Source organism: Narcine bancroftii, chromosome 1, assembly GCF_036971445.1.
Source record: "Narcine bancroftii isolate sNarBan1 chromosome 1, sNarBan1.hap1, whole genome shotgun sequence".
Classification (NCBI taxonomy): domain Eukaryota; kingdom Metazoa; phylum Chordata; class Chondrichthyes; order Torpediniformes; family Narcinidae; genus Narcine; species Narcine bancroftii.
This window is the reverse complement of record NC_091469.1, coordinates 466,528,246-466,554,976: the sequence shown is the minus strand read 5'-3', so window position 1 is coordinate 466,554,976 and position 26,731 is coordinate 466,528,246. Positions and strand designations below refer to the sequence as shown.

Sequence of the window (26,731 nt, the reverse complement as noted above, 5' to 3'; positions counted from 1 at the left end):
CTGTGGGTGATATTGACTAAGAAAGTGTTTACACAAAAGTTTAAAAAGTGGGGAAAAAAAATTAAATCGTTTATTCATCACAAGTTCAGTATCCCATATAGTTCTGCTAAGTACAGATTATGGTGTTCGCACACATCCACATTGCCTAGTGCCCAGTTTCACAGAACATATAGTGGACGCTAAGTAGTGTATACCTTATGTATTTGCAAATTTTTCATTTACTTTTAAGTACAACCAGCTGATTGATTAGCTGTTAAAAAATTTCTCCCACAGCACGTTTTTGAAAAAGAGTGGAGAAAAACATCTATTATGTTCCGTAAACTCCATTTGAATGACTTGAAGATTAGTAACCCTACACTTTGATCAGTTATTTGCAAGATAATTTAGTGATGGGTGAAGTGCATTCTACATTCGGTGAATTTCCTCATGATTTATGAACTGCTTCAGATCATGCAGGTTTTCCCACCATGTAAAGAGAAACTTCTCAGCAATAAGTTTAAACCATGGTGTGATTTTCACTTCCTTGTTTTCAGCTTTCTCCAGCAGGTCCTTTAATTCTTCTTCTGTCACGTAGCAAAAACTTTTGATCTCATTTGGGTCAGGTTTCAGAGTTACATCCTTTTGAATAAATATTATGTAGTCAATTTCATGTTCCCCCCAGATCCCATCAGACTGAGCCTTGTAGTGAATACGGGTCAAGTAATTCAACTCTTCCACAGGGACCTGGGAGTCAAATACAGAAAATATTTAATTAGGTGGCATTTTAAGTGATTTCACACTGCTAACATAGTGAACCTTGTACATTACAAAATTAGTTCAAAAGTAGCATATGTTATACTGTCTACTTACTGATTAGATCCCCCACCACACCCCTTTATTCCCCACAGCACTTCCCTGTTCATTTGGGCAATGAAGTTGTGGTAAATTAATTAATTCTCAAAAAATGAGCTAAATAGCATTCTACAAATCAAGTTGGCTGTATGGTCTTACCAACAAAGGGATCATCAAACAGCAAATAAAGTTTGAGGACTGAACTGTGAGTTAGAAACTATTGAAGTTCGCAATAATTAGTAACTCAGTATGATATTTCTGCTTTGCCCTATGATGTCTCATGCCAAAGAATTTCTCCCCGTAACTATTAGTGGCATGGTTTTAGCAGCCATGGTAGTAAATTCCACAAGTTCTTCACCCAGAATGAAATACTTCCACTCATTTAGGACCCAGATAGTGGTTGATAATCCAGCCACATTTGATCTAATCTCTTTACTCTTGTCAGAACTTTGCAATTAAATCCCCTCATTCTTCTAAATTCCAGTGAATAAAAACTAAGTTGATCCCATCTCTCCTAATATGGTGGTCACAGAAATCAGTTTTACAAATCTTCACTGCACTCTCTGGAAGTTACATGAGTATATAACAGAATCAACAAAATTTTTGGACCATATTTTCACACCAAAAAAAAGGGGTGTTGACTTTTACATGGGTCAAACTTGACCTTGTAAGTAAAAACACAAAATGCTGGAGAAACTCAGCCGGTCAAACTGTCCTTTACGTAGAAAAGGTAAAAATACATAACCAACATTTCGGGCTTGAGGTATGGAAGAATGTCAGCAGGTGTCGAAACAAAACAATGGGATGGGGAGGGGGGGGTCGTGAGCAAAGGCAGGAGATGATAGGTGGAGATAGGAGGGAGGGGACACAGGCAAGCAAGTTAGCAGAAAGCAGAGAAGTCTATGTTAATGCCACCTGGCTGGAGAGTGCTCACAGACACAAAATAAGGTGTTCCTCCAATCTGTGGGTGGTCAGGGTGGGATAGTACACAAGGCCATGGGCAGACAGGAGTGTGATTCAAAATTGAAATGGTTGGTTACTGGGAGGTTTTTTGTAGTAGCAGAAGGAGCTCATCGAAATGATCTAATTTGTGACTGGTCTATCTGATGGACAGAAGGCCACAAAGGCAGCACTGGATGCAGCAAATCAGTCCTGTGGATTTACAAGTGCTTCAGTTGAAAGGCTGTTTGGGGCCTCAGTCCATGGTGAGGGAGGAGGTGAGGGCGCAAGTGTTGCACCTAAAAAAAATCTGCTTTCTGCTAACCTGCTTGTCCTTTTTTCCACTCCCCCTTTCCAGTTCTCCCCCTCCACCCACCCAACTCATTGAAACCTATCAAATACTAAAGGAAGTGGAAAGAGTGGACACGGAGAGGATATATATTGGTGTATATTATCTCTCACTAACCTCTGTATATAACATGCGTGCACACCCACACACACAACTCCGTTTATCCAAAATTGGATTCTCCAAGATCCTCTTTTATCCAAATATTTTTTGGACACAGAAGTGACGCCTGTTCACCTCTGAAAAATTTTGGATAAATGAGGATATCCAAAACATACCAGACCTCCCGACACCCATGCATTGTGCAGTAGGTTGAGGGGAGGGTTCGGAGTCAGCGTTGGGAGCTCCAGTGTAGGCCGAGGGGAGGTTTCGGAATTGGCATTTAACCCTCCCCATGACCTACACCAGAGCTCCCAATGCCAACTCCGAAACCTCCTTTGGCCTACCCAGAGTCGGCATCGGGAGCTCCGGTGTTGGCTGAGGGGAGGGTTCAGAATTGGCATAGGGAAATCCGGTATAGGCCAAGGGGAGGATTCAGACTGAGCACCTCTGGGCAGCGGAACCTCCTTGTCCAGCATGATGATGTAGCCATCAGGGAGCTTGTAGTCTACCAGGTGCTCATTCACTCGGTCTGGAGAGATATGAAGTTAAATGAGATATAGCAGCAGTTCTTTTTGATGTCTTCCATGGTGTGGAGCCCGCTCTCGGTGATTCGGTGGCCCATCTCGTTGAGCAGCTTCAGCACCAATCTTGCCAGAGAGTGTTCCACTGGCCCGGGAAGCCTCCCCAGGGATTGGTTGCAGCAGTGGGGGGACATATTGGGGATCGGCGATGGCCAGTATTTTTTTGGTAAGAATTAAACATTATTTTAATGCTTAATATGCCTTCCTTTGTTGTTGCTTAAACATTGACACAAAGTAATTTGCTGTCGCTACTGAGCTGTATTTAAAATGACCAGTAGTATCATATATATATATATATATATATCTAAAAAAGATAATTTGTTTGAAAATCAATAAAGGTTTCAATAAAAGTTTAAAATTATAAAACTAAATGATCTCCAAAGCAATAAATAACCTCTTGGAAGCCAACATTCAGTCAGTGGAGCTCCCCGGTTATGCCCTGCCCACAGCAGCTTTTTGAATAAAGTTTCAATAAAGTTGTGTTTGAATAAAATGGCGACACCCAGGATGAAGAGCCAGTGACTCTCCCAAAGTGTCTCACTATCCCTGCCTGATAAGAGTCTATATTTATTCGTATTATTAAGTATATTGGTAAGGCTTTATCTGTAAACTTTGGGGGGCAAATTATGATGGCAGCACGTTTGGCGAGTCTGGTTGCACTGAGGGTCCGATCAGGATACTAGGATGAAGAGCCAGACAATGCTGCTCACTGCTGGGACGACTCTCCCAAAGTGTCTCCCCATTCCTGCCTAGTAAGGGTCTATATCTTTATTGGAATTAGATATATTAGCAAAGCTTTATCTGTAAACTTGGGGAGGAGGGTTAATTATATCTGCGGCATGGATAGCGCAATGCTGTTACAGTGCCAGTGACCAGGGTTCAAATTTAAATTTAAATTTACTGGAATGACTTGATTAAAGTAAACATTACATAATTAAAGACTGCAATACTGTTTTTTTCCCCTTCAAATTACACCGTCTTTTGAACGGTGTATTCTTAATCCAGGTGTATTAGTTAGGCATTGTAAGCGAGTCTCAGTCAAGTGGAAAATTTGCATTTCCAGCATACACAATCTCTGTAGCTGTGTTTTCCATCATATTTAGTGCTCACTCCATTGGAAGTCAAACCTGTCAATCAGCCTGCTTTACTGTCAGGAAATGTTGTACAGCAAAGAATTTGGACTTTAAGGCTCCACAGGGAGCTTCAAAGCCCTGAGCTGAAGTCCATATGAGTACAAGACATGATGGAGGAATTGGGCCATTTGGCCCATCGAGTCTGCCTCACAATTCCATCAATGCTAATTTACTACCCTTTTCAACCAATTATTCTGCCTTTCTCCCTTTAATTCTTGCTTTCATCCATGGCAATAAGTTCCACAGATTCAACACCCTCTAGGTAAAGCAATTCCTGCTCATCTGTTCTAAAGGGACATTTTTGTATTCTGAGGCTGTGCTCTCTGGTCCTGGACTCCACTATCCTCATCATGTCCACTCTATCCACTTCCTTCGTATTTGATAGGTTTCAATAAGAACCCCCCACCCCCAATTCTTCTCAACAGTCCCTTTAATTCTGGGAATCATTCTTGTGAATCTTCTCTAGACTGTTTCCAATGGTGACATATCATTCCTTACATAAGGAGCCCAAAACAGCTCACAATACAGGTACACAATCCTTTATCCAGACATCTAAAATCCGGAAAGCTCCAAAAACCTGAAAGTGGAGAGAGAGATGGCAGCACGAGTCGGGTGAGCGAGGGGGGAAGATGGCAGTGCGACTGGAAGGGGGAGGGGGTGGATACGGCAGCACAAATCGGGTGGGTTGAAATCTGGCTTTCAGAAATCCGGAAAAATCCGAAATTTGGAACACATTGTCCCATAGAAACATAGGTGTAGGAGTAGGCCATTTGGCCCTTCAAGCCTACACCGCCATTCATTTTGATCATGGCTGATCATCCACTCAGTACCCTGTTCCACCTCTCTCTCCATGCCCCCTGATTCCTTTAGTCACAAGTACTAAATCTAACTCTCTTAAATAGAGCTATGGAACTGGCCTCAATCACTTCCTGTGGCAGAGAATTCCATAAATTCACCACCCTCTGAGTGAAAAAATTCTTCCTCATCTCAGTCCTAAAGGACTCCTTTATCCTTAAACTGTGACCCCTGGTTCTAGACTTGCTCAACATTGGGAACAATCTTCCTGCATCTAGCCTGTCAAATCCCTTAAGAATTTTGAATGTTTCTATTAAATCTCCTCTTAATCGTCTAAACTCCAGCGAGTACAAGCCCAGCCGTTTTAGCTTTTCTTCATATGCAAGTCCTGCCATCCCTGAAATCAATCTGGTAAACCCTTTCTGCTCTCTCTCCATGGCAGTGATGTCCTTCTTCAGATAAGGAGACCAAAACTGAACACAATACTCCAGGTGAGGTCTCACCAAGGCCCTCTACAACTGCATCAATACCTCCCTGCTCCTGAACTCGAATACTCTTGATATGAACGCCAACATACCATTCGTCTTTTTTACTGCTTGCTGCACCTGCCTGCCCACTTTTAATGACTGATGCACAGTGACACCCAGATCTCTTTGCACCTCCCCTTTTCCTAATTGGATACCATTAAGATAGTACTCAGCCCTCCCATTCTTTCCTCCAAAGTGGACAACCACACACTTATCCACATTATAATGCATCTGCCATGCATTTGCCCACTCACCCAACCTGCACACTCTTAACAGCCTCTACACAGTTTACAATGCCACCAAGCTTCATGTCGTCTGCAAACTTGGAAATGCTATTTTCTATTTCCTCATCTAAATCACTAATATATATCGTAAATAATTGGGGTCCTAACACTGAGCCTTGTGGTACCCCACTAGTAACTGATTGCTATTCCGAAAAGTGCCCGTTTATTCCTACTCTTTGCTTCCTATCTGTCAACCAATTCTCCATCCACCTCAATACCATATCCCCTATACCATGTGCCTTCAGTTTGTATAGTAATCTCCCGTGTGGGACCTTAAAAAAAGCCTTCTGAAAATCCAGGTAAACCACATCTACTGGTTCTCCCCTATCCACTCTACTAGTTACATCCTCAAAAAATTCAATAAGATTAGTCAAGACATGATTTTCCCTTCATAAAACCATGCTGCTCTTCAATGAATTCACCACTTTCCAGATGTGCCGCAATCACATCTTTAATAACTGACTCTAACATTTTCCCCACTACCGATGTCAAGCTATCCGGTCTATAATTCCCTGATTTCTCTTTCCCTCCCTTTTTAAAAAGGGTTCCAGATAAAGGATTGTGTATCTGTACTCCAAATACAATCTGATCAATGTCATACAAAGCTTTGTAAAGATGTCATACATCTTTGCTTTTATATTCCATCCCTTCCTTATCACCGACTCTACCTGAAGTTGACCTTTGGAGAATCATTCATGAGGACACTCCAGTCCCTCTGCACCTGATTTCTTTTTCTTTTTAAAAAAAAACTTTATTTAATATTTTTCAATAAGAATAACATAACATAACATAACAATTACAGCACGGAAACAGGCCATTAGGCCCTTCTAGTCCGCACCGAACCAAACACCCCTTTCTAGTCCCACCTCCCTGCACAATGCCCATAACCCTCCATCTTCTTCTCATCCATATACCTGTCCAACCTTTTCTTAAATAATACAATTGACACTATTTCTCCCGGAAGCTCATTCCACACGGCTACCACTCTCTGAGTAAAGAAGTTCCCCCTCATGTTACCTCTAAACCTCTGCCCCTTAATTCTTAACTCATGTCCTTTTGTTTTAATCTTTCCTCCTCTTAACGGAAATAGTCTATCCACATCCACTCTGTCTATCCCTTTCATAATCTTAAATAGGGATTAACGCGTTAATTTAAAAAAGGAAGAAGTTTGACAATTTGTCGCCACCCTTGCGACAGGATTATTATATAGTGCCTTCACCCAACCAATAAATAAGGGTTCAAATTTATATTTCTCCAAAACTTTAAATAAAAAATTCCATTCGATCCTAACAAAAGCTTTTTCAGCATCTAATGATACTACCATTGGTAGGTTGGGTTGCTGACGTGAAGCGTTGATCAATGAAACCATTCTAAGAATATTATCCAAAGCATACCCGTCTTTAATAAACCCAGTCTGGTCAGAATGTACTAATTGTGGTAAATACTTTAATCCATTTGCTAATAATTTCGCTATTATTTTATAATTCAGCACCTCTGATTTCTGAACTTATTGCCCATTTCGAAAATAGTTCGTTCTGAATTTCCCAACCTCAGGAACATTCTTCCTGCAGCTAATCTGTCTATTCCTGCCAGAATTTTGTGGCTTATTCTTCAAAATTTTTGTAAAAAAAATACAAATGCAGTATTAAACAAAATTGCCTAAATTGGTAACAATTCAGCAGAGGGCGATTTCATGGAGTGTGTAAAGGATGGTTTCCTTAATCAATATGTTCAGGCACCAACTAGAGAACAAACAATCCTGGGCAGGGTGTTGTGCAACGAGGCAGCATTAATTAGCAGTCTTGTTATGCAAGACCCTTGAGGAAGAATGACCATAATGTGGCGGAATTTTTCATTAGGATGGAGAGGGAGATTATTAATTCAGAGTCTATGTCCAAGAATTTAAGGAAGGGTAACAACGGTGCAAGTTGGCTACCATACATACACGAGCAAGGTATGGTTGACGGTAGATAGACAATGGTAGGCATTTATAAAAAAATTATTGGAGGTACTTCAAAAACTGTACATCCCTGTTTGCTTTAATAAAAACGGCAGCTCAACTTATGTCTAACAAGGCAAATCAGGGATAGCATTAATACCAAATAAAGGGCATTTATATCAACTAGGAAAAGCTGCAAACATGAGAACTGGGAGAAGTTTAGAATTCAGATGGATGACACAGGGTCTAATTAGAAAAGAAAGCAAATGGCATGTTGGCCTTAACCATATAACCACTTACAGCACAGAACAGGCCAGTTCGGCCCTACTAGTCCATGCCATAACAAATTCCCACCCTCCTAGTCCCACTGACCAGCACCCGGTCCATACCCCTCCAGTCCTCTCCTATCCATGTAACTATCCAGTCTTTCCTTAAATGTAACCAATGATCCCGCCTCGACCACGTCTGCCAGAAGCTCATTCCACATCCCCATCACCCTCTGCGTAAAGAAATTTCCCTCTAAACTATTAGCAAACAGATTAGCAGAACAGGTACCGAAAATGGTAAATTTAGACCAAACTGGATTTATCAAAAAAAGACGCAAAACAGACAATATTTGTAAATTTATTAACTTAATTCATGCAGTAGAAAGAAATAAAGCACCTACAGTAGCAGTTGCTTTAGACGCAGAGAAGGCCTTCGACAGAGTAGAATGGAATTATTTGTTCAAAGTATTGCAAAAATTCAGTTTACCGGAGAAGTATATTAATTGGATTAAAGCATTATATAAGGGACCGTTAGCGAAAGTGACAGTAAATGGACATGTATCAAAGCAATTTAACTTAAGCAGGTCAACGCGGCAGGGATGCCCACTATCACCGTTATTGTTTGCGCTAGCTATAGAACCACTAGCAGAATTGATAAGAATAGATAATAATATAAAAGGAATAAAAATAAAAGTTACTGTATATGTGTGAAAAAGTGTATATCATGGCTAATGTGATTTATGGTGTGAAAAATAAAAAATAAAAAAAAAAAGAAATTTCCCCTCATGTTCCCCTTATAATTTTCCCCCTTCAATCTTAAACCATGGCCTCTAGTTTGAATCTCCCCACTCTTAATTGAAAAAATCTGTCTGTCCCTTTTAAATTCTTAAACACCTTGATCAAGAGAGATTTTGAATGAAGAAGCAGGAGGTCTTACTGCACTTGTATAGACCCTCAGGGAACCCATACCTGGAATACTGCGAAGATTTTCAGTCTGCTAATCTGATGAAGGATATTCTTGTTATTGAGGGGATGCAGCAAAGAATGGATGGCAGGACGGACACATGAAAACTGGACAAACCAGGGTTAAACGCATTGTGAACTTGAAGAATAAGCCCTAAAATTCTTGCAGGACTAGACGGGTTAGCCGTAGGAAGAACGTTCCTGACATTGGGGAAGTTCAGAACAAGCAGTTACAATCTAAGGAGAATGGGATGAGGAGATACTTCTTCGCTCAGAGTCGTGAACTTGTGGAACTCCCCGCCGCAAAAGGTTGTTGAGGCCAGTTCATTAGATACCTTCAAATGGAGTTGGAATGTGGCCCGATTGTCTGAAGGGTTTAAGGAATATGGATAGAAAGTAGGACTAAGGTACTGACATCATGCGATTGACCACGATCATATTGAATGGTGTTGCAGGCTGAATGGCCTTCCCCTGCAGCTACTTTCTAAGATTCTATAGTGTTTTTTTTTAAGACAACAATGTTTGAAAAATTTAACAAAAATTAACATAATTCCTCACCTTGTAGTCATTTCCACTGCACGCCTCAAGTTCCTATGTATATTAGTCCTGGTGCTTTTACATGGAGCAACGTGGCCTACGTCATCAGCTGGACGTCGAATTCATGAGGTGAGTTTTACGGTGCGATTTAGACTGCAGGCTTCCCCTGAAAAGTAGTAGGGATCCTGCAGGATAAATCGCGGTGCAGGAATTGACTAAAAATTCCTGGAATTTGCTTTTTAGACTGCTCATGTAATGGCAAATTTCGTTGATTGTGCTGTTACGTGCCTGCCATCTAAAAACCATACATGATTCCTGTCAGTTTTATAATACAAATAGGAATTTCCCACCTTGAGCTGTGACAAGTGAACATACTATTTACAATACAAATAAACATTTCTAGAACTATGATTTGTGAGGGACTGGGGGTATGGGGAGCAACTTTTTCCATTTAGAGGGTAATCCATATCTGGAATGAGCTAACAGAAGAACCTCTAGAAGTTGGTACAATTATAACATTCAAAAGAGATTTAGACAGACATATGGATAGGAAGGGTTTAGGAGGACATAGAACAAATACAGGGAAACTTGACCAGCCAGAATGTCAATTTGGTCAGCATGGACAAGTTGGGGTAAAGGGCCTGTTATGTGATTACAATTAAATTTGTGGTTCTTTCCATGGTGTCTCCAGCATTGGATGTCTCAGATCTGAGGTACTCTGTTATTACCTCTAACAAAGCAAGTCAGACCCCAAACAGAAGGATATACTGGCTTTGGAGACGGTCCAGAGGAGGTTTACCAGGTTGATCCCTGGGATGAAGGGGTTGACTTATGATGAAAGATTAAATCGTCTAGGATTGTATTCGCTCGAGTTCAGAAGAATGAGAGGAGATCTTATAGAAACATATAGGATTATGAAGGGTATGGATAAGATAGATGTAGGAAGGTTTTTTGAGCTGGCTGGGGAATCTAAAACGAGAGGACACAGTCTCAAGATTCGGGGGAGTACATTTAGGACAGAGATGAGGAAAAATAGTTTTTCCCAGAGTAATGAATGTTTGGAATTCTCAAACCAGGGAAGTGGTTGAGGCTGCCTCATTAAACATATTTAAAATTTGGTTAGATAATTTTTTACATGATAGAGGAATTAGGGGATATGGGGAGAAGGCAGGCAGGTGGAGTTCGGTAATAAATTAGATCAGCCATGATCGTATTGAATGGCGGAGCAGGCTCGATGGGCCATTTTTGGCCTACTCCTGTTCCTACTTCCTATGATTTTCTCTCTCCACAGATGCTGCCCAACTTGATAATTATTTCCGGTAATTTTTTTTATTTTAGATTTCTAGCATCTTGTTTTTGATTTTCACATTTACAATCTTTGATGGAACAGAAGTTTTACAGCATCTCACCTGATGCACAGGTATCCCAAACTCTTCTTTCAGTCTGCGCTGGGCTGCTCGTCTTACACCAATTGCACCTTTCTCCTCCATCTCTGCTACATTGCTAAGAGGATGGCTGCAGCATGTGTTGGTAAAACAACCTGAAATTAATGTCCAAATGTTTAAAATATTTCAAAATGCACTGTTCAAATATCCAAATCTCCACTATACAATTGGCTGGCAGTTCAGCCTTGAATTTCAGCATTCCAATCAGACTTTAGGAAGCCCAAGTTTGAATCCCCAACCACACCTCCCATGATGGGAAGGAAGAGGGGAAAGATGGAGAAGCTGCAATTTACATCCAATGGCTTAATAAAAATGTGCAAATGACAAAAAAAAATCAAAAATGTAATATTAGGCCAGAGAGGCAAAGTGGAATTTGAATACTTGCCATGCAGTTTATTGAACAAAATTTCTTTGTACATCTCTGTGGAAAAGAATAAATTCCATCTGGTTTGGAAGTAACTGTTGACAAACCTCCAAGATGTCACTCCTGGTTGTCGTCTGTACGAATGGTTTCAATGGGAAAAGATTGGGTTCAAGACCCAATTAGGGCTTTGAGTGGATATAATTGCAGCAGGTATAAGCATGTGACTGAAAGTGTAGGAGAACTACTGTAAGCAAGTGCGATTTAGTTTGAAACCTTTTACTGTTACCATCTCACATGCATTCTAAAGATCTGACAGTCTTCCTCAGTTATCACCAAATATTGAACATCACTGAAGAATTTCTCTCCCCTTCTCAGATTATTGTTTGTGACATTTTCCCTAGAGTAAGAATCCACTACCAAATCTGAAACCATGATACTTTCATCATGCAGTTTCGCTGCGGAAAGGCAGCAATAGTTGGATGGATGACCAATTGGGTTTGATCATCCTCTAGGGTAGCCATTCTCAATGAGGGTCAAACAGCTTCTACTCCTGGGGGTGGGGGGCAGCACATTTAAGTAAAAGCCTTGTTTTCTTTTCACGTAACAAACATTTTTTGTTTTTTTTTTAATGTAGTCAGTAGGAGAAAAGCATGGAAGAAACCAAAACTTGACTGCTTCACAGGGAAGTCGGCCCATAAACTTTGAGCAAAATCTTACAGGGGACATAGCTGAAAAAAAAGTTGAGAATGGTTGGACTAAGGTACACAATTCAATCTAGCAATATTGAAACATGTAAAGTTCATACTTGTACATCTAAATTAACAATGAATGACGTAGAGTTGGTTTTTCTATTTTTGGAGAGCAAAATACTCATTCATCCTTTGCTTAAATCAGAATGGACAAATTCATCTGTATTTCACCAAAGTGGTACATCCAGAGAGTCATCCTATCAAGGGGAGTGATAAAATGGGAGTTTAGAACAGGCAATCACTGAGAGCGGCTATGTCGATGTCCGCCTTGTCTAGCATGGTTCTGATGTTCCAGCATGCTAGCTTGAGTTTGTGAGCATCTTTTGAGGGGGAGGACGTGGAGGGGGAGGACGTGGACATGTCCTCGGGCCTGTGCAAAGGAGCTTTTAGGTGGAGTGCAGTGTGCGCAGTACTGGCCCCACACCGTGAGTAGGAAAGGGCTTTGGCAAATACTAGAGCACCTCGGATGCCCCCCAAAGTTCCTCAACATGGTTATCCAACTGCATGAAAACCAACAAGGTCGGGTCAGATACAGCAATGAGCTCTCTGAACCCTTCTCCATTAACAATGGCGTGAAGCAAGGCTGCGTTCTCGCACCAACCCTCTTTTCAATCTTCTTCAGCATGATGCTGAAACAAGCCATGAAAGACCTCCACAATGAAGACGCTGTTTACATCTGGTACCGCACGGATGGCAGTCTCTTCAATCTGAGGCGCCTGCAAGCTCACACCAAGACACAAGAGCAACTTGTCCGTGAACTACTCTTTGCAGACGATGCTGCTTTAGTTGCCCATTCAGAGCCAGCTCTTCAGCGCTTGACGTCCTGTTTTACAGAAATTGCCAAAATGTTGGGCCTGGAAGTCAGCCTGAAGAAAACTGAGGTCCTCCATCAGCCAGCTCCCCACCATGACTACCAGCCCCCCAACAGCTCCATCAGGCACACAAAACTCAAAATGGTCAACCAGTTTACCTATCTCGGCTGCACCATTTCATCGGATGCAAGGATCGACAACGAGATAGACAACAGACTCACCAAGGCAAATAGCGCCTTTGGAAGTCTACACAAAAGAGTCTGAAAAAACAACCAACTGAAAAACCTCACAAAGATTAGCGTATAAAGAGCCGTTGTCATACCCACACTCCTGTTCGGCTCCGAATCATGGGTCCTTTACCGGCATCACCTACAGCTCCTAGAACGTTTCCACCAGCGTTGTCTCCGCTCCATCCTCAACATTCATTGGAGCGACTTCATCTCCAACATCGAAGTACTCGAGATGGCAGAGGCCGACAGCATCGAATCTACGCTGCTGAAGATCCAAGTGCACTGGGTAGGTCACGTCTCCAGAATGGAGGACCATCGCCTTCCCAAGATCGTGTTATATGGCGAGCTCACCACTGGCCACCGAGACAGAGGTGCACCAAAGAAGAGGTACAAGGACTGCCTAAAGAAAGCTCTTGGTGCCTGCCACATGACCACCGCCAGTGGGCTGATAACGCCTCAAACCGTGCATCTTGGCGCCTCACAGTTCGGCGGGCAGCAACCTCCTTTGAAGAAGACCGCAGAGCCCACCTCACTGTCAAAAGACAAAGGAGGAAAAACCCAACACCCAACCCCAACCAACCAATTTTCCCTTGCAACCGCTGCAACCGTGTCTGCCTGTCCCACATCGGACTTGTCAGCCACAAACGAGCCTGCAGCTGACGTGGACATTACCCCTCCATAAATCTTCATCCGCGAAGCCAAGCCAAAGAAAGAAGATAACAGGCAATCTAAAAGTTGTGGCCATTTGAGAAAATACTTAGTTAAAAGTGAAGAATCAAGTAAATATTCTCTGCAATTTTAATTGTCTGTACATCCATAAGTTAATCAATAATCTGTTTCATTGAATTACTCAATTTTCATCTGTTTGTTTTATCCCCCAGGGTAGAACAATCTATAACGATGGGGACATGGGTTTCAAGGGGAGGGGGTGGGGAGTGGAAATTTTTCTTCCCTACCCAGAGGCAGGTATGTACATGAGGAGTCAAGAGGAAGTGGTAGAGGCAGGTACAATTACTACATTTAAAAGGACATGTGGACAGGTATATGACAGGAAAGGATTTGAGGGAAATGGGCCATCCAGGCAAATGGGACCAATTCAGATGAGCAACTTGGTCAAACAGTGAGTGCCCTCCATAATGTTTGGGACAAAGACACTTTTCCCTTTATTTGCCCCTGTGCCAATTTGTAATCAAGCAATTCACATGTGAGTAAAGTGCACATTCCAGATTTTATTCAAGGTTATACTTTTTTGTTTGACCATGTAGAAATTACAGCCCTTTCTATAATGTTTGGGACATTTGGTTTCATAGGAGTTTGTGATTATTTAGGTATGTTTAATTGCTTCAATGGTGCAGGTATAAGAGATATAGGATTGATTCAAAGCTTTTGATCACCTTTGGAGCCTGTAGTTGCCATTTTTCAACACTAGGGCCAGGGTTGTGCCAATGAAAGTCAAAGAAGCCATTATGAGGCTGAAAAACAAGAATAAATAAGACTTTGCCCAAACCTGAGGATTACCAAAATCAACTGTTTGGAACATCATTAAGAAGAAAGAGCATTCTGGTGAGCTCAGTCATCACAAAGGGACAGGTCGGCCAAGGAAGACCCTCCATTGCTGATGACAGAAGACTTCTCCTCAAAATGGGGAAAAATCCCCAAACGCCTGTCCCACAGATCAGAAACACTCTTCAGGAGGCAAGTGTGGAAGTGTCAATGACTACTGTCTGTAGAAGGCTTCATGAACAGAAATACGGAGATGCAAGATACAAACCACTAGTTAGCCATAGAAACAGGATGGCTAGATTACAGTTTTTCCCCCAAGAAGTATTTAAAAGAGTCTGCAGAATTCTGGAAAAAGTCATTGTGGATGGATGAGACCAAGATTAATTGGTATCAGAGTGATGGCAAGAGCAAAGTGTGGAGGTGTAAAGGAACTGCCCAAAATTCAAAGCATTGTGAAACAACGTAGTGGGGGTGTTATGGCCTGGCATGTATGGCTGCCACAGGTACTGGCACACTTACCTTCATTGATGATGTAACTGGTGATGGTAATAGAATATTGAATTTGGAGGTGTATAGAAACATCTTACCTACTCAAGTTTGAGAAAATGCCTTCAAACTCATTGGACAGTGCTTAATCCTACAGCAAGACAATTTTCCCCAACATACTATTAAAGCCACAAAGGAGTTTTTCCAGAGCTAAAAACTGGAGCATTCTTAAATGAACAAGCCAGCTACCCAATGTAAATCCAACTGAGCATGTCTTCCATATACAGAAGATAAAACCCAAGGGGCCAAGTCCCCAAAACAACCAGGAACTGAAAATGGCGGCAGTCAAGATCAGGCAGAGCATGTCCCAAATATTATGGTGCCTTTAAAATGAGGGGACTATTCATAAAAAGTTCTGTAATTTTGTGATATGTGGATTGTGGAGAAACACACGGCCTTCCTGCCTGTTGGAATATTGTGGACTGCGGGAGGCGCGTGTCCAGCCACCCATTACCACAAGCCTTGCCGTTGGCTCGTTTAAATTACCGAGGGTCATTAATAGCTAGATGCCCATATCAAAACTATAAAAGGCACATTTCTTTCTCTTTGTCTCATGGTCCAAACCCCAGACATCATTCCATGCCAGGTCGCTACTGTGGACATCGCTGGAAGTGTTGAGGGTAAGGCGTGCACTACACTGAAGCCGAGCTGTAGTACTGTGATAGATCAGGGAACTGGGAGTGTGTAAGTCCTGCCTGTAGAGCAGTGGGTTTCAAATCACCCCCCTAAACTCACATTCCACCTGTGTTCTCTGTGATTAGAAAGGGATTGCTGAAGGTGGTATGTGAGTGGAAAGAAAAAATATTTGAAAACCACTGTTTTAATCATACCTAATTGACTTGTTATGTGCAGTTTCACAACTCCAAAGGAAATGGGCCAATGACAATTTATCTCAAGCAAAAAAAATTCAGTAAAAATAGGGTCTAGAGCAGTGGCTCTCAATCTTTTTTCCCCACTCACATACTACCTGAAGCAATCCTTTACTAATCACAGAGCACTTAGGCATAGGGATTGCTTCAGGTTTAGGGGTGCAGTTTGAAAACTGTGTGTGTGTGTGTGTGTGTGTGTGTGTGTTTGTAGAGAGAGAGAGAGAGAGAGAGAGAGAGAGAGAGAGCGCATACAATTAAAGTTACATGTAATTGTAACACTTTGATCCAGATTAGTCTCTCTGTGAACCCACTGAACCCGACACTCTTCTCAATACGACAAATTTCTACATGGTTAAACAAAGTGTATATAAATAGCCTTGAATAAAACCTGGAAGCTGCACTTTATTCAAGTGTGAATTGTTTAATTACAAATTTAAAACTGTGAAGCAGGAAAAAGCGTCGTTGTCCCAAACATTATGGAGAGCACTGTACAACAGAATTCAAGATGTTGACCTTGTATAATATTGAAAGTTAAAGTTAGAATGTTATAATGCAGAAGGCAACCTGTTTTACATCCCCAGGTCTTACCTGCATCCTTTAATCCAATCCCCTTTTGGACAACATCTACAGATGAGATATTATCTCATCTTGTAATACCTTTACATATTAATAGAACAGACCCTTTGGCCCACAATGTTTGCACCGAACAGCATGAAAATTAAACTGCATCACTGCTGCGTACCCTTTTGTTCCATGCATATTCATGTTTTTAATCTGGAAGTCTCTTAAACGCTACTGTTGTATCTGCTTTTCCCCCTTCTCCTGGCAACCCATTCCACGCACTTACGACCGTATAGACACTTCCTCTCACATTTCCATAATCTCACCACAACCCCCTCCCTCCCCCCCCCCCAGCAAAACCTATACATCACATTTGTACCTAGTATATGACTTGTTAATATATTAAAAAAAATTTTATAAAAAAACCACCTGAGCGCCGGCGTCCAGAAGAGGTTGGGGCAGCCATTCCGTTAGGGGACACTGTGCTAACTCAAGTTCACCTTCTCAATACTACTTATGATTTTATAAACTTCTGCCATATTTCCCCTCAGTCTCTGATGTGCCAGAGAAAACAACCCAAGTTTGTTCAACCTTTCCTTGTAGCTCATCCATCCTGGTTAAAAGAAAACAACCACAGATTTGAGTGTTGAGAATCTTGCATGAACAGAGAAGCTACTTGAACCACTCAGAAATGGTTAGTCAATGTTCCAGGTCAGGGCCCATTATTGACACTGATAAGGGGTCACGATAAAGGATGTTGACTATCTCTACCAACTGATGCCTGCCGAGTCCCTTCAGCATCCTGCTAAATCCATTTCCGTACTCTTTCCAAAGCCTCTAAATCCTTCCTGTAATGAGGTGACCCCGCCAATTTGTCACCTCCGATTCACTCTGCTTTACATTGCTGCTTTTGGACAAAACACACCATTTAGCAAATGTATCCATGCCATCATATCCCCAGTAGGTGACAGAAAAGAGCTACATTTCTGTCGTGATTGAAAAAAAATCATTGTTCTGTATTAAGCATCATTTTCACTTTGTTTTAAACCCTGCCATTCAATCTTCCATAGTAGAAGGCATCAAACAGAGGGCTGCACATTCTTCATCACCACAAGCTCACCTTCACAATGAAGATGGGATTTCTTTACATTTCCATCATTAGAATGATCTGAGGGATTCTCATGTTCTTACATCGATAACTGCGTTGGTGCTGCCTCCTGTACTCACACAGAACTTGGCAACTTCATTACTTTTGCTGTCAATCTTGATCGCTGACTCGTACCTTTTCTGGATTTCTCTGGATCTCAGGAGATAGGCTTCTAATGGATGTTGGCATCTAGCCTATCAACTTCCACTGCTACCGTGACTACTCTTGGTCAGCCTCTTCCTCCTGCCAAGACACTCTTCCATTCTCTACTTCCTTTACGTTGGTTGCATTTGCTCAGACGAGACTTTCTGAACAGGTCTCTTTGAAGTGTCTTTCTTCTTAAACTGCAGACTACCCTTTATCATTAGTAACAAGTACTGAATCGCATCCATGTCCTGAGCCTCTACTTTCACCCCTCCCTACTCCTCCCTAACCTCCTCTGGGACAGAACAAAGATAGAATTTACCTTCCACCCCACAAGCCTCTCCATTGAAACACACATTCCTCTGCATGGAACCAATCATTCTCCACAATTTTTGCAAGCTTCAAAAAGATTTTGCCACAAATGCATCTTTTTCTCTCCTCCCTTTTCTGCAAGGATCATTTCTTCCACAGCTCCCTGTTCCTCTTTTCCAATCCCACTGACCTTTTCTGTCTTAATGAATGTTCCTCTGCAGACATGGCAACATTTATCCTTTCTCTTCTTCCCTCTCGACCATCCAAGGGCCCAAATAGTCTTTCCAAGTGATACAGCAATTCACTTCCACGTCTTCCAGTCTAGTTTACTGGATTTTGAATTCATTATGTGGTTCTTAAAATGGACAAACCAAATGGAGACTGGGTGACTACTTGCACAAGTGGTTGTCAATCCTCCAAGCAACCCCAAGTTTTCTGCTGTTTGCCACTAATTCTCCAGCACCTTCCCACTTTGACCATGTGACCTTATGCATTATTTTAATGAGGCCCAAGCAAACTTCAACTAATCTTCCATCTGGGCACATTGTAGCATCCATATTTAATTCTACAACTCAACCTTATGTGATTTCTTTTCTATCACACTGCTTCAGCAAGTTTATTTTCTCCCCCACATTCCTCCTTTTCCAAGACTGATTGGAAGCTGTTGCAGAAGGTGGTGAATGCAGCTCAGGACATCCCTCCTTCCCCCTCCATGGACTTCATCCACATCACCCACTGCCTCGGAAAGGTAGCCAATATAACGCCCCAGACATTTTCAGTTCTCCCTCCTCCCATCAGGGAAAAGGTTGTAGATTGTGGAAATTTTGAGCTGTCAGCCTCAAAAACAGGTTGTTTCCCCTCCCCTCCCAGCCATCATGCTCTTGATATCATGCGGCCCTTGCTTGCGACTCTTTGATCTTTCATTTTTTTTGTTACTACACCCTAATCGTACTCTTGCTTTTCAGCATGCTTCAGTTGACCTGAACTGTTTTCTCTCATTGTACCAGGTGAAATGTAGTAAGTTTGAATTTGGGAATGGAAGACATTCCCAAACCAAACTGTTCATGCTTTACATTCTTTTATGTTTCTCACTTTCTGATAGATTTCTGCAACTACAGTTTTTCTTTGATTTTCATCCAAGTCTCTGGATTATTTGTCCAGGAAATGATCTATTCTGCAACAGTTCCAGGACTACTCCAGACTCATATGTAATGTAAAATGGATTTTTAGCATCTGCCTTCCCAATTTCCTTACTTTTATAGCAGCCAGTACAAGCCAAGAATATGACAAATTGTGACTTTGATCAATATAAATGCTTAGATACCTGGGAAAGTGATCTTTGCATCAGATCGCTGTTGCAGCAGCAGTTTCCTTTCTTTGTTGAAGATAAAAACACTGAAGGCTCTGTGAAGCAAACCTGTAAAGTCAAAGAGTGGCAAACCTCAGCAATTTCACTTATGACATTACAGGGAGGGACGGTTAGTGTCGTAGTTAATTATTACTGCGGCAGCGACCTGGGTTCAAATCGAGCGCTGTCGGTAAGGAGTTTGTATGTTCCACATGGATTTCCACCCACCTTTCAAAAATTTACAGGGATTTTAGGTTAACCGATGAATTTGGTGGCACAGGCTTGTGGGGCAGACGGACGTGTCACCGTGCTGTATGTCTAAATAAATATACAAACTTGTTCCAGAAACATATACCATAGTGAACAACTGTGGTGAAAACATAATCACCACCATCACATTGGATGGGAATGTGAGGAAGAACATGGAAAATAACCTAAGTTTTATGGTATAATTGACAATTAAAACAAAATATTATCTTCCACATTGATAAAACATAGAACTGTACAGCATAGGAACAGGTCCATCACGCATCTCCTGGCAGCCTGTTTAAGTAACACATCACTCTGTAAAAAAAAAAATTGCCCCAGACATTCTCCTTAAACTTTCTTACCTCACCTTAAATACATGTCACTTTTACCCTGGGGAAAAAATTCTGACTGTCCACTCTCTCTATCAATGCCACTCATGAGTTAATAAACGTGTCAACTCTATTTAAAAAGTTAGAGACCCTTTTAAACCCCTAGCATCAAAGGTTTGGCCCACAGTAACCACTGTGGCGGCCCGCGATTATGGAGATCGGGCCGGAACATCGTGTGGCAGCAGACACGGACAGAGATCGCTAAAGCGACTCCCAAGACAACGAACCGGCGGTGGTAGAAGCTGGGGCAGTAGCAGACCAACAGCCTGAAGTGCCAGTTGATGAAGCAGACAAAGACGATGGGAGTCAAACAATAATCATGGCTTTTATTAGCAGAAACTCATGGTTCAATAATGAAAGACAATAGATGCATATACAGTTATATCCAAGGGGAGTGTCCTTAACAGTAGAGATAATGCACAGCCAATGTTAGTACAGCAAGGCTCGCCAGAGGGGAGACAGGCAGATTGGCAGACCTTCACCACAGTCTCCCCCCGGCAGAAGAAGGGTTAAAATTAAAAGGACAGCTGCTAGGAAAGACTGAAGCAAGCGATACATGGATACCATGTTTGGCCTTGAGATACTCTAACAGCCAAAATACGCCAGTATCTAGCAAGCAATATAATAAGATGTTTTATGAATATGCCAGCCTATCAGGTTGTTTATGAATTCTGGTGCTTTGTCTCAAAACATGTGGCTCCTTTGCAACCTTGGGAACTGGTACAGGTCCTGGGTCTGTAGTGTGGGAAGGACTGGCTTCTGGACCCGCTCCAGAATCGCCAGCATGAGGGAGTGGAGCCTCAGCATGGCCATCTGAAAGCTTACTAGGGGTCACAGGCTGGGGGGGTGAGTCCAACCTCTCAGGCTCACTTTGAGTAGGGGTGCAAGGAAGGGGCGAACCAGGCGAGGCCAGATCTCTTAGGGGTACAGTGTCAGTATTCCCGTCTGGGAATTTAACGTGAGCGTAGTTGGGGTTAGTAAGCAGTAGCTGAACTGGTTGGACTAGGGGATCTGTTTTACGTGCCTGACCGTGGCTCTTCAGCAGCACGGTTCCAGGCTCAGATAAACAGGTTGGCCAGTCCATCCCAGTTCCTGATTTCCTAGGAAAGACAAACATATGTTCATGAGGTGTTTGATTTGTTGCAGTACATAATAAAGACTGAATAGAATGTAGTGCCTCAGGTAGCACCTCTTGCCACTGGGTTACAGGGTAACCATGTGTTTTTAAAGCAAGATTAACAGTCTTCTAGACTATAGCATTAGCCCTTTCAACGTGCCCATTGCCCTGCGGGTTGTAGCTCGTGGTATGGCTGGTGGCAATCCCCTTTCATAGCAGGGCTCGCCGCAGTTCAGTGCTCATGAATGCTGAGCTTCTATCATTATGAATGTAATTGGGAAAACCAAAAATGCTGAAAATTTTTTAATCACAGACGCTGACAAGACGTCAAGGTAGGGTATCGCAAAGGGAAACCTGGAATATTCGTCAATTACAGTAAGGAAATTTACAATTTTGTTGTTGGATCTAAGCTAATCCTCTCAAAAGGTCAGGTTGCGTTGATGAGAGTGGCCTCTGGAGTTTTGAAGTATTGCGATTTGCATTCTGCGCAAACAGGACAGCTTTTAGTCAGTTTCCTGACTTCTTCCAGAGAGTAAGGAAGTTAGCCTTATGTAGTGGAAGAATCTTGTGACTCCTGGGTGGCACAATCTGCTATGGATCTCTATTAGCCCCTCCAGCTGAGCACCAGCAGCAGATCGTGACAATGCGTCAGAGGGATCATTTAACCTCTCCGGTCTGTACAGGATCTCATAATTATAAGTTGAGAGATATATTTCGCCAGCGTGCCATCTTATTGTTCTTGATTTTACTTTTGTGTTTAGGACTGAACATGTAGGCTACAGATTTCTGATCAGTGACAAGAGTAAATTTTCTGCTGGCTAGAAAGTATGTCCAGTAGCAAACAGCTTCAGTAATAGCCTGGGCTTCTTTTTCAATGGCAGGATGTTTAAGTTCAGGTCCAAGTAACGTGCAGGAGAAGAATGCACAGGTCTGTCCTTTTGATTAAGGATGCACAATCTGAGGCTTCAGTTTCCACTTGGAATGGGGCATCCTCGTCAATGGATGAGAGTGCAGTTTTGGCAATATCAGCTTTAATTCTCTCGAAAGCCTTCAAGGCCATTGGAGAGAGAGGAAAAGATTTGGTGTCAAACAGAGAGCGTACCTTTGTGGCGTAGACCCGAACCTATTTGCAAAAGTATGAAAAGAATCCCATACACCTTTTAAGGGCTTTTGCTGGTTTGGAGGTGGTAACTTCTTAAGGGGGGCCATTCTTTCTGGACGGGGAGGATTTTGCCCTTGCATAATTGGTCAAGCTGCCCAGCTAACTCAGCAGAAACAGGCTGGGGAAGAAGGGCATTCATATGCATGGATGTTCCCACCCGCTATTGTTATTCATACGGCTGACAGTCAATCAGCGTGTGTGTGTGTGTGTGTGTGTGTGTGTGTGTGTGTGTGTGTGTGTGTGTGCGCACGCGCGTGCGGTAGCGGCCGGCTACAATTGGTGACCCCGATGGCTTTATACAGCATCTAAACCCAGCGGTGGATAGCGAAGTAGCAGTCAGCGCAGTCGGCCTGAACCTCCCAACCTTCTGAACAGTTTGACCCAGCACGTGGTTTGACAAGGTTCAGGGCATCACAGCAGAGACCACTACCATGTGGCCACCTTTATCCACAGGCCACCATTGGAAGGCACACACTGACTTTCAGACTCTCGCGGTGAGAGGGAGGAGCACGTTTGCTCCACCTGGATGGGCTTGGAGACAGATTTTCGTCGGCACTCATCAATGAGATGCTGGCCCTCCTGGGAGATGAGCAGCCCGGCATCATGTTCGAGCAGGCATTCCTGGAACGGATGCCTAAAGACATCCATCTGCTCTTGAGGGATGCGGATTTCACCCCTGGAAAGACGCAGCACGGGTCGCTGATGGCTACGATGGCTGGTCACCAAGAGAGCCTCCTGAACTCGTCTACGGAGCCCCACTCACGGTTCCCGGGGATTCCGTTCCACAGACCAGAGGAATGCAGGAGGAGACAATCCCCTTCCTGGATACACTGTGTGAAAAGGTCGGTAACCTGGCTCCGATCCCACCCTCCAGACATGGACAAGCCAAGCCCAACATCCCCAAAGAACTCAAGGACTGTGAGTACATGTTTGTATGCAGAGGACCCCACTGTTCACCACTGCAGAAGCCATACGAAGGTCCCTTTCAAGTCATCTGGAACAAAGGAGCCACCTTCAAGATGGACATCAGTGGTGAACCAAAGGTCTTCACTACAGATAGACTCAAGCCTGCAAACACAGACCCAGCAAAACCCCATGGAGACACCAACACTTCGACGCAGACCACAAAAGACTTTGGGGACTATACCTATGGACACTATAGACTGTAACACCGGTTCTGGGGTGGGGGACGTGGCGACCCGGAGGGGAATGTCTGCCAAGCTGTCTGTCTTCCCCCCTCTGGTGAGCCTTGCTGCACTAACATTGGCTGTGCATTATCTCTACTGTTAAGGACACTCCCCTGGGATATAACTGTATATGCATCTATTGTCTTTCATTATTGTACCATGAGTTTCTGCTAATAAAAGCCATGATTATTGTTTGACTACATCGTCTTTGTCTACTTCATCAATTGGCACTGTGGTGTGTGTGTTTCTTTGTAATGGTCGGCTACACCACACCAGTTGTCAGGTACCCACCCCTAACACTGGAAAACCTTTGCTTTTTTGGGTGTATTTTATGGATTTTGGACTGTTGATCACAAAAAAAATCATAGTAAAATTTTACGACCATGTACCTCTATTAGATATAACTTTTTTTGTGATTTCCTGTAATATTTTAAGTCTACTTCAAGCATACAAAAACATGGAGTCCAGCATGTCATTGAAAATTCATTTTCTGCATCGACACTTGCTGATCTTGGTGCAGTCAGTGACAAATATGGTGAATGGTTTCGCCAGGACATTGTGACCATGGAAAAGTGGTATCAGGCCAACTGGAATCCATCAATGCTGGCCAACTATTGTTGGGCACTGACACAAGAGGGATCAGTTGCTGAACACAAACGAAAATCTGGGCAAAACATTTTTAGCCAGTTGAATGAATGCAATGTGGCAGCATGCTAAATTCAATAAAAGTTACTTTAATTTTTCTCCCACTTACAATGTGATACAGCAAATCTGAAATTATCTTTGTGTTCAGCTTGTAGTTGACTATTATAATACCCTTTTTTTTAAGGAAGCAAACCTTTTGAAAACATTTGTTGTCCAATGTAATACAACTCACACAATTCTAGGAGTAAACATCTTCAGCAACATCTTTACATCAGATAGGCAGTTACCTTTATTAATGTTTTCATTAAGATGGCAATTTCTTTTGGTATCTGCTCCAATTTTTATGTCATTTTCATCTATCAAGATGCACATTTCAGCCAAGAGCTGGACCTGTTTTGGATCCAGGCTGTCATTGTTTATTTCTGGCATAGCTGCTGCGTTCCTATTTCCAATGTACCTAGGGTCAAAGGAAGAAGCAGAAAATTCGTTAAGAATTTCTTTCCGTGTTGCAGAATGCCCCACATTTGCAATGTTTTTCCACAATTTTTCAATGGTTATCAACATGTGGTAAAGAAAATAAAGTTAACTTGACCAGTGACATTGATTTTTCACACAATCTTTTCACTGCATCTATTTCAATTAAAATATCAGACAGCTACCAAACCCCAAGAAAATAAATGACCGAGAATCTTCTGGCTGGTTACAAGGATTACACTTAGAATCAGGATCTACTGTCTGAGCATTGGAAACCACCCTCCCAATAAAGGAGCAAATTCAGGCTAATTAAATTATAACAAAATTAACACAGGTGAATTTTCCCATCAGATTTTAAGTATCAATGAGCTCATTTCCAATTCCTGACAATATATTCATATATATAGCTTTACTCCCCATGTCCAATCTGATTAGAATTGGAAGAACAACTAGTCAGGTAGATCTTACTGTAGTAAATCTGGACACAGAGGAGACTGAAAATGTTGGAATATGGAACAAAAAAGTAATAGAAGCTGTTGAAAAAAGAACTCAAATGAATCAGCATCTGTGCTGACTCAAAAGAATACTTGACATTTTGGTAAAAATACAATGCTGTAGAAACTCAGCAGGTCAATCAGGTCAGCAAGCCCTCAAGACGTTCGGATCATCAAGGTCGGGGGGGCTTTAAGATGAACAGTTGCTCTTGAAGCTTGCAGACCTTAACTTCTAAGTCCTGCCAATAAATCAGCCCTAAGATGACTTTTTTGTAGCATCCAAATGGAATTGCTTATTTGTGTTCACTGCTTGTTCTTTGAAGTCTGGTGTTGTTCATGTGAAATTGGGAAGTTGTTCATTGCTGTGGATTAGGAGGAACAAGTTAAGGTTTAAATAATTAATGATCTAAGTTGGATAGTCTGTGTAAAATGACAGCTCAGCCCGTGTATTTTGGATGCATGTCATCGTTTAGAGAGCAACCAATTTATTCCTCATTGTGTGTTCAGCGCTTTGGATCAATGTGCATTGTGTTAAATGTGCTATGAATAAACCACTACTACTTTACAGAGCAAAGATAAAGACACATAAGCCACGTTTTGGGCTTGAGCCTTTCATCAAGGTAGCGCCTGCCTGCTCTTTGCTCACACCTTGATTTTGTTCAGGTGCCTGTCTACATTTTGCTCATAGCTGAATGTTGACGCTGCAAATCTAACATAAACGAAATGCTTCTCTCTCCAAGGATCATGCCAGATGAACGTTCTGCTAAGAATATGATCAACGCATCATATAACCAGAACCATATAACCATTTACAGAGTGGAAACAGTCCACACCGGTTCACTAGAACAACTCCACTAGCTCAAACCATGAAAATGATGGGGGGAAAAAAAATGGAAATCTGAGAATCCCCAGGAGATTATGCAGATATAGGAGAAGAAAACCAGTGAGGAAATGTCCATTAATTCAAAGAGGATGAGTATCTACTTCTTTGGAGCACCTGCAGTAGGACACTGATATTAGCTCAGAGCAATCATTTTCATGGTTTGAGCTAGTGGTTTATATGGTTATGGAAATCAGAAAGTTTATACAGATGTTTGCCCTGGGATGCTGCCGCCAAAGCACGAATTTCGTGACGTGTGCATGGCCATCAATTCGTCTCAGCAAGAGAGCCCACAAATCCACTGAAACTGTTAATTGGCCCTGTAACTGGTGGAGAAAGCAAATCCCTTCCATTCTATAATTGTGCGTTCTTGCTCCACATTAACCGTCATTTATGAAACCCGTACTTACCAGGGATGTGGACACTCCAGGGGCCGTCGCCTCGCACGGACTGCTCCAGACGGCACAGCCCGCTCCCACAGCGAGCCCCCTGTCACTCCATGGCGCCAGCCAATCAGCAGCGAGCGCATCATCGTCCCCATTCGAGCCGCTCCAATCAGCGGGCTGAACCTCGCCGATCTTCCGATCAGCCGGCCAATCAGCGGAAGGTGATCCGATTGCGGCTCGACCAGTGGCAACGCGGGGGCCTTCTCTCCCCTCAGGCTGCCAGGCAACGGATCGGGGCGTCGGGAGGGCCGACGATCGCACGCGTTTCCAAATGGAGCCCGAGTGACCAAGTGACGGCGCCCGCGTTGCCGTATCGAGTGGACCTGACCACACGACACCTTATCGCCCTCTGCATTATCTGCTTGACCTCCTCCTGAATTTCTCCCGCATTTCCGGTTCCCTGCTGACGTTGAGG

General features: G+C 42.6%; 1 protein-coding gene across 1 annotated transcript; it reads right to left on the bottom strand.

The window, feature by feature from the left end:
* Window positions 1-48: 48 nt before the first annotated feature.
* On the bottom strand, window positions 49-26,731 carry idi1 (isopentenyl-diphosphate delta isomerase 1). The gene is made up of 5 exons (XM_069914697.1): window positions 26,281-26,731; window positions 24,310-24,479; window positions 19,250-19,342; window positions 10,653-10,783; window positions 49-723 (listed from the first exon to the last, which is right to left on the bottom strand). Exons 1-5 carry the CDS (start codon window positions 26,409-26,411, stop codon window positions 406-408), a joined length of 843 nt encoding a protein of 280 aa, XP_069770798.1. The 5' UTR covers window positions 26,412-26,731; the 3' UTR covers window positions 49-405.

Bases quoted from the DNA above. Each gene is read 5' to 3' on its own strand.
- idi1 (XM_069914697.1), bottom strand. From the start codon at position 26,411: ATGGGGACGATGATGCGCTCGCTGCTGATTGGCTGGCGCCATGGAGTG. The intron at 24,480-26,280 runs GTAAGTACGGGT...CTTTGACCCTAG, and splicing joins CTGGAGTGTCCACATCCCTG to GTACATTGGAAATAGGAACG. The intron at 10,784-19,249 runs GTATCTAAGCAT...CATTAATTTCAG, and splicing joins TGCAAAGATCACTTTCCCAG to GTTGTTTTACCAACACATGC.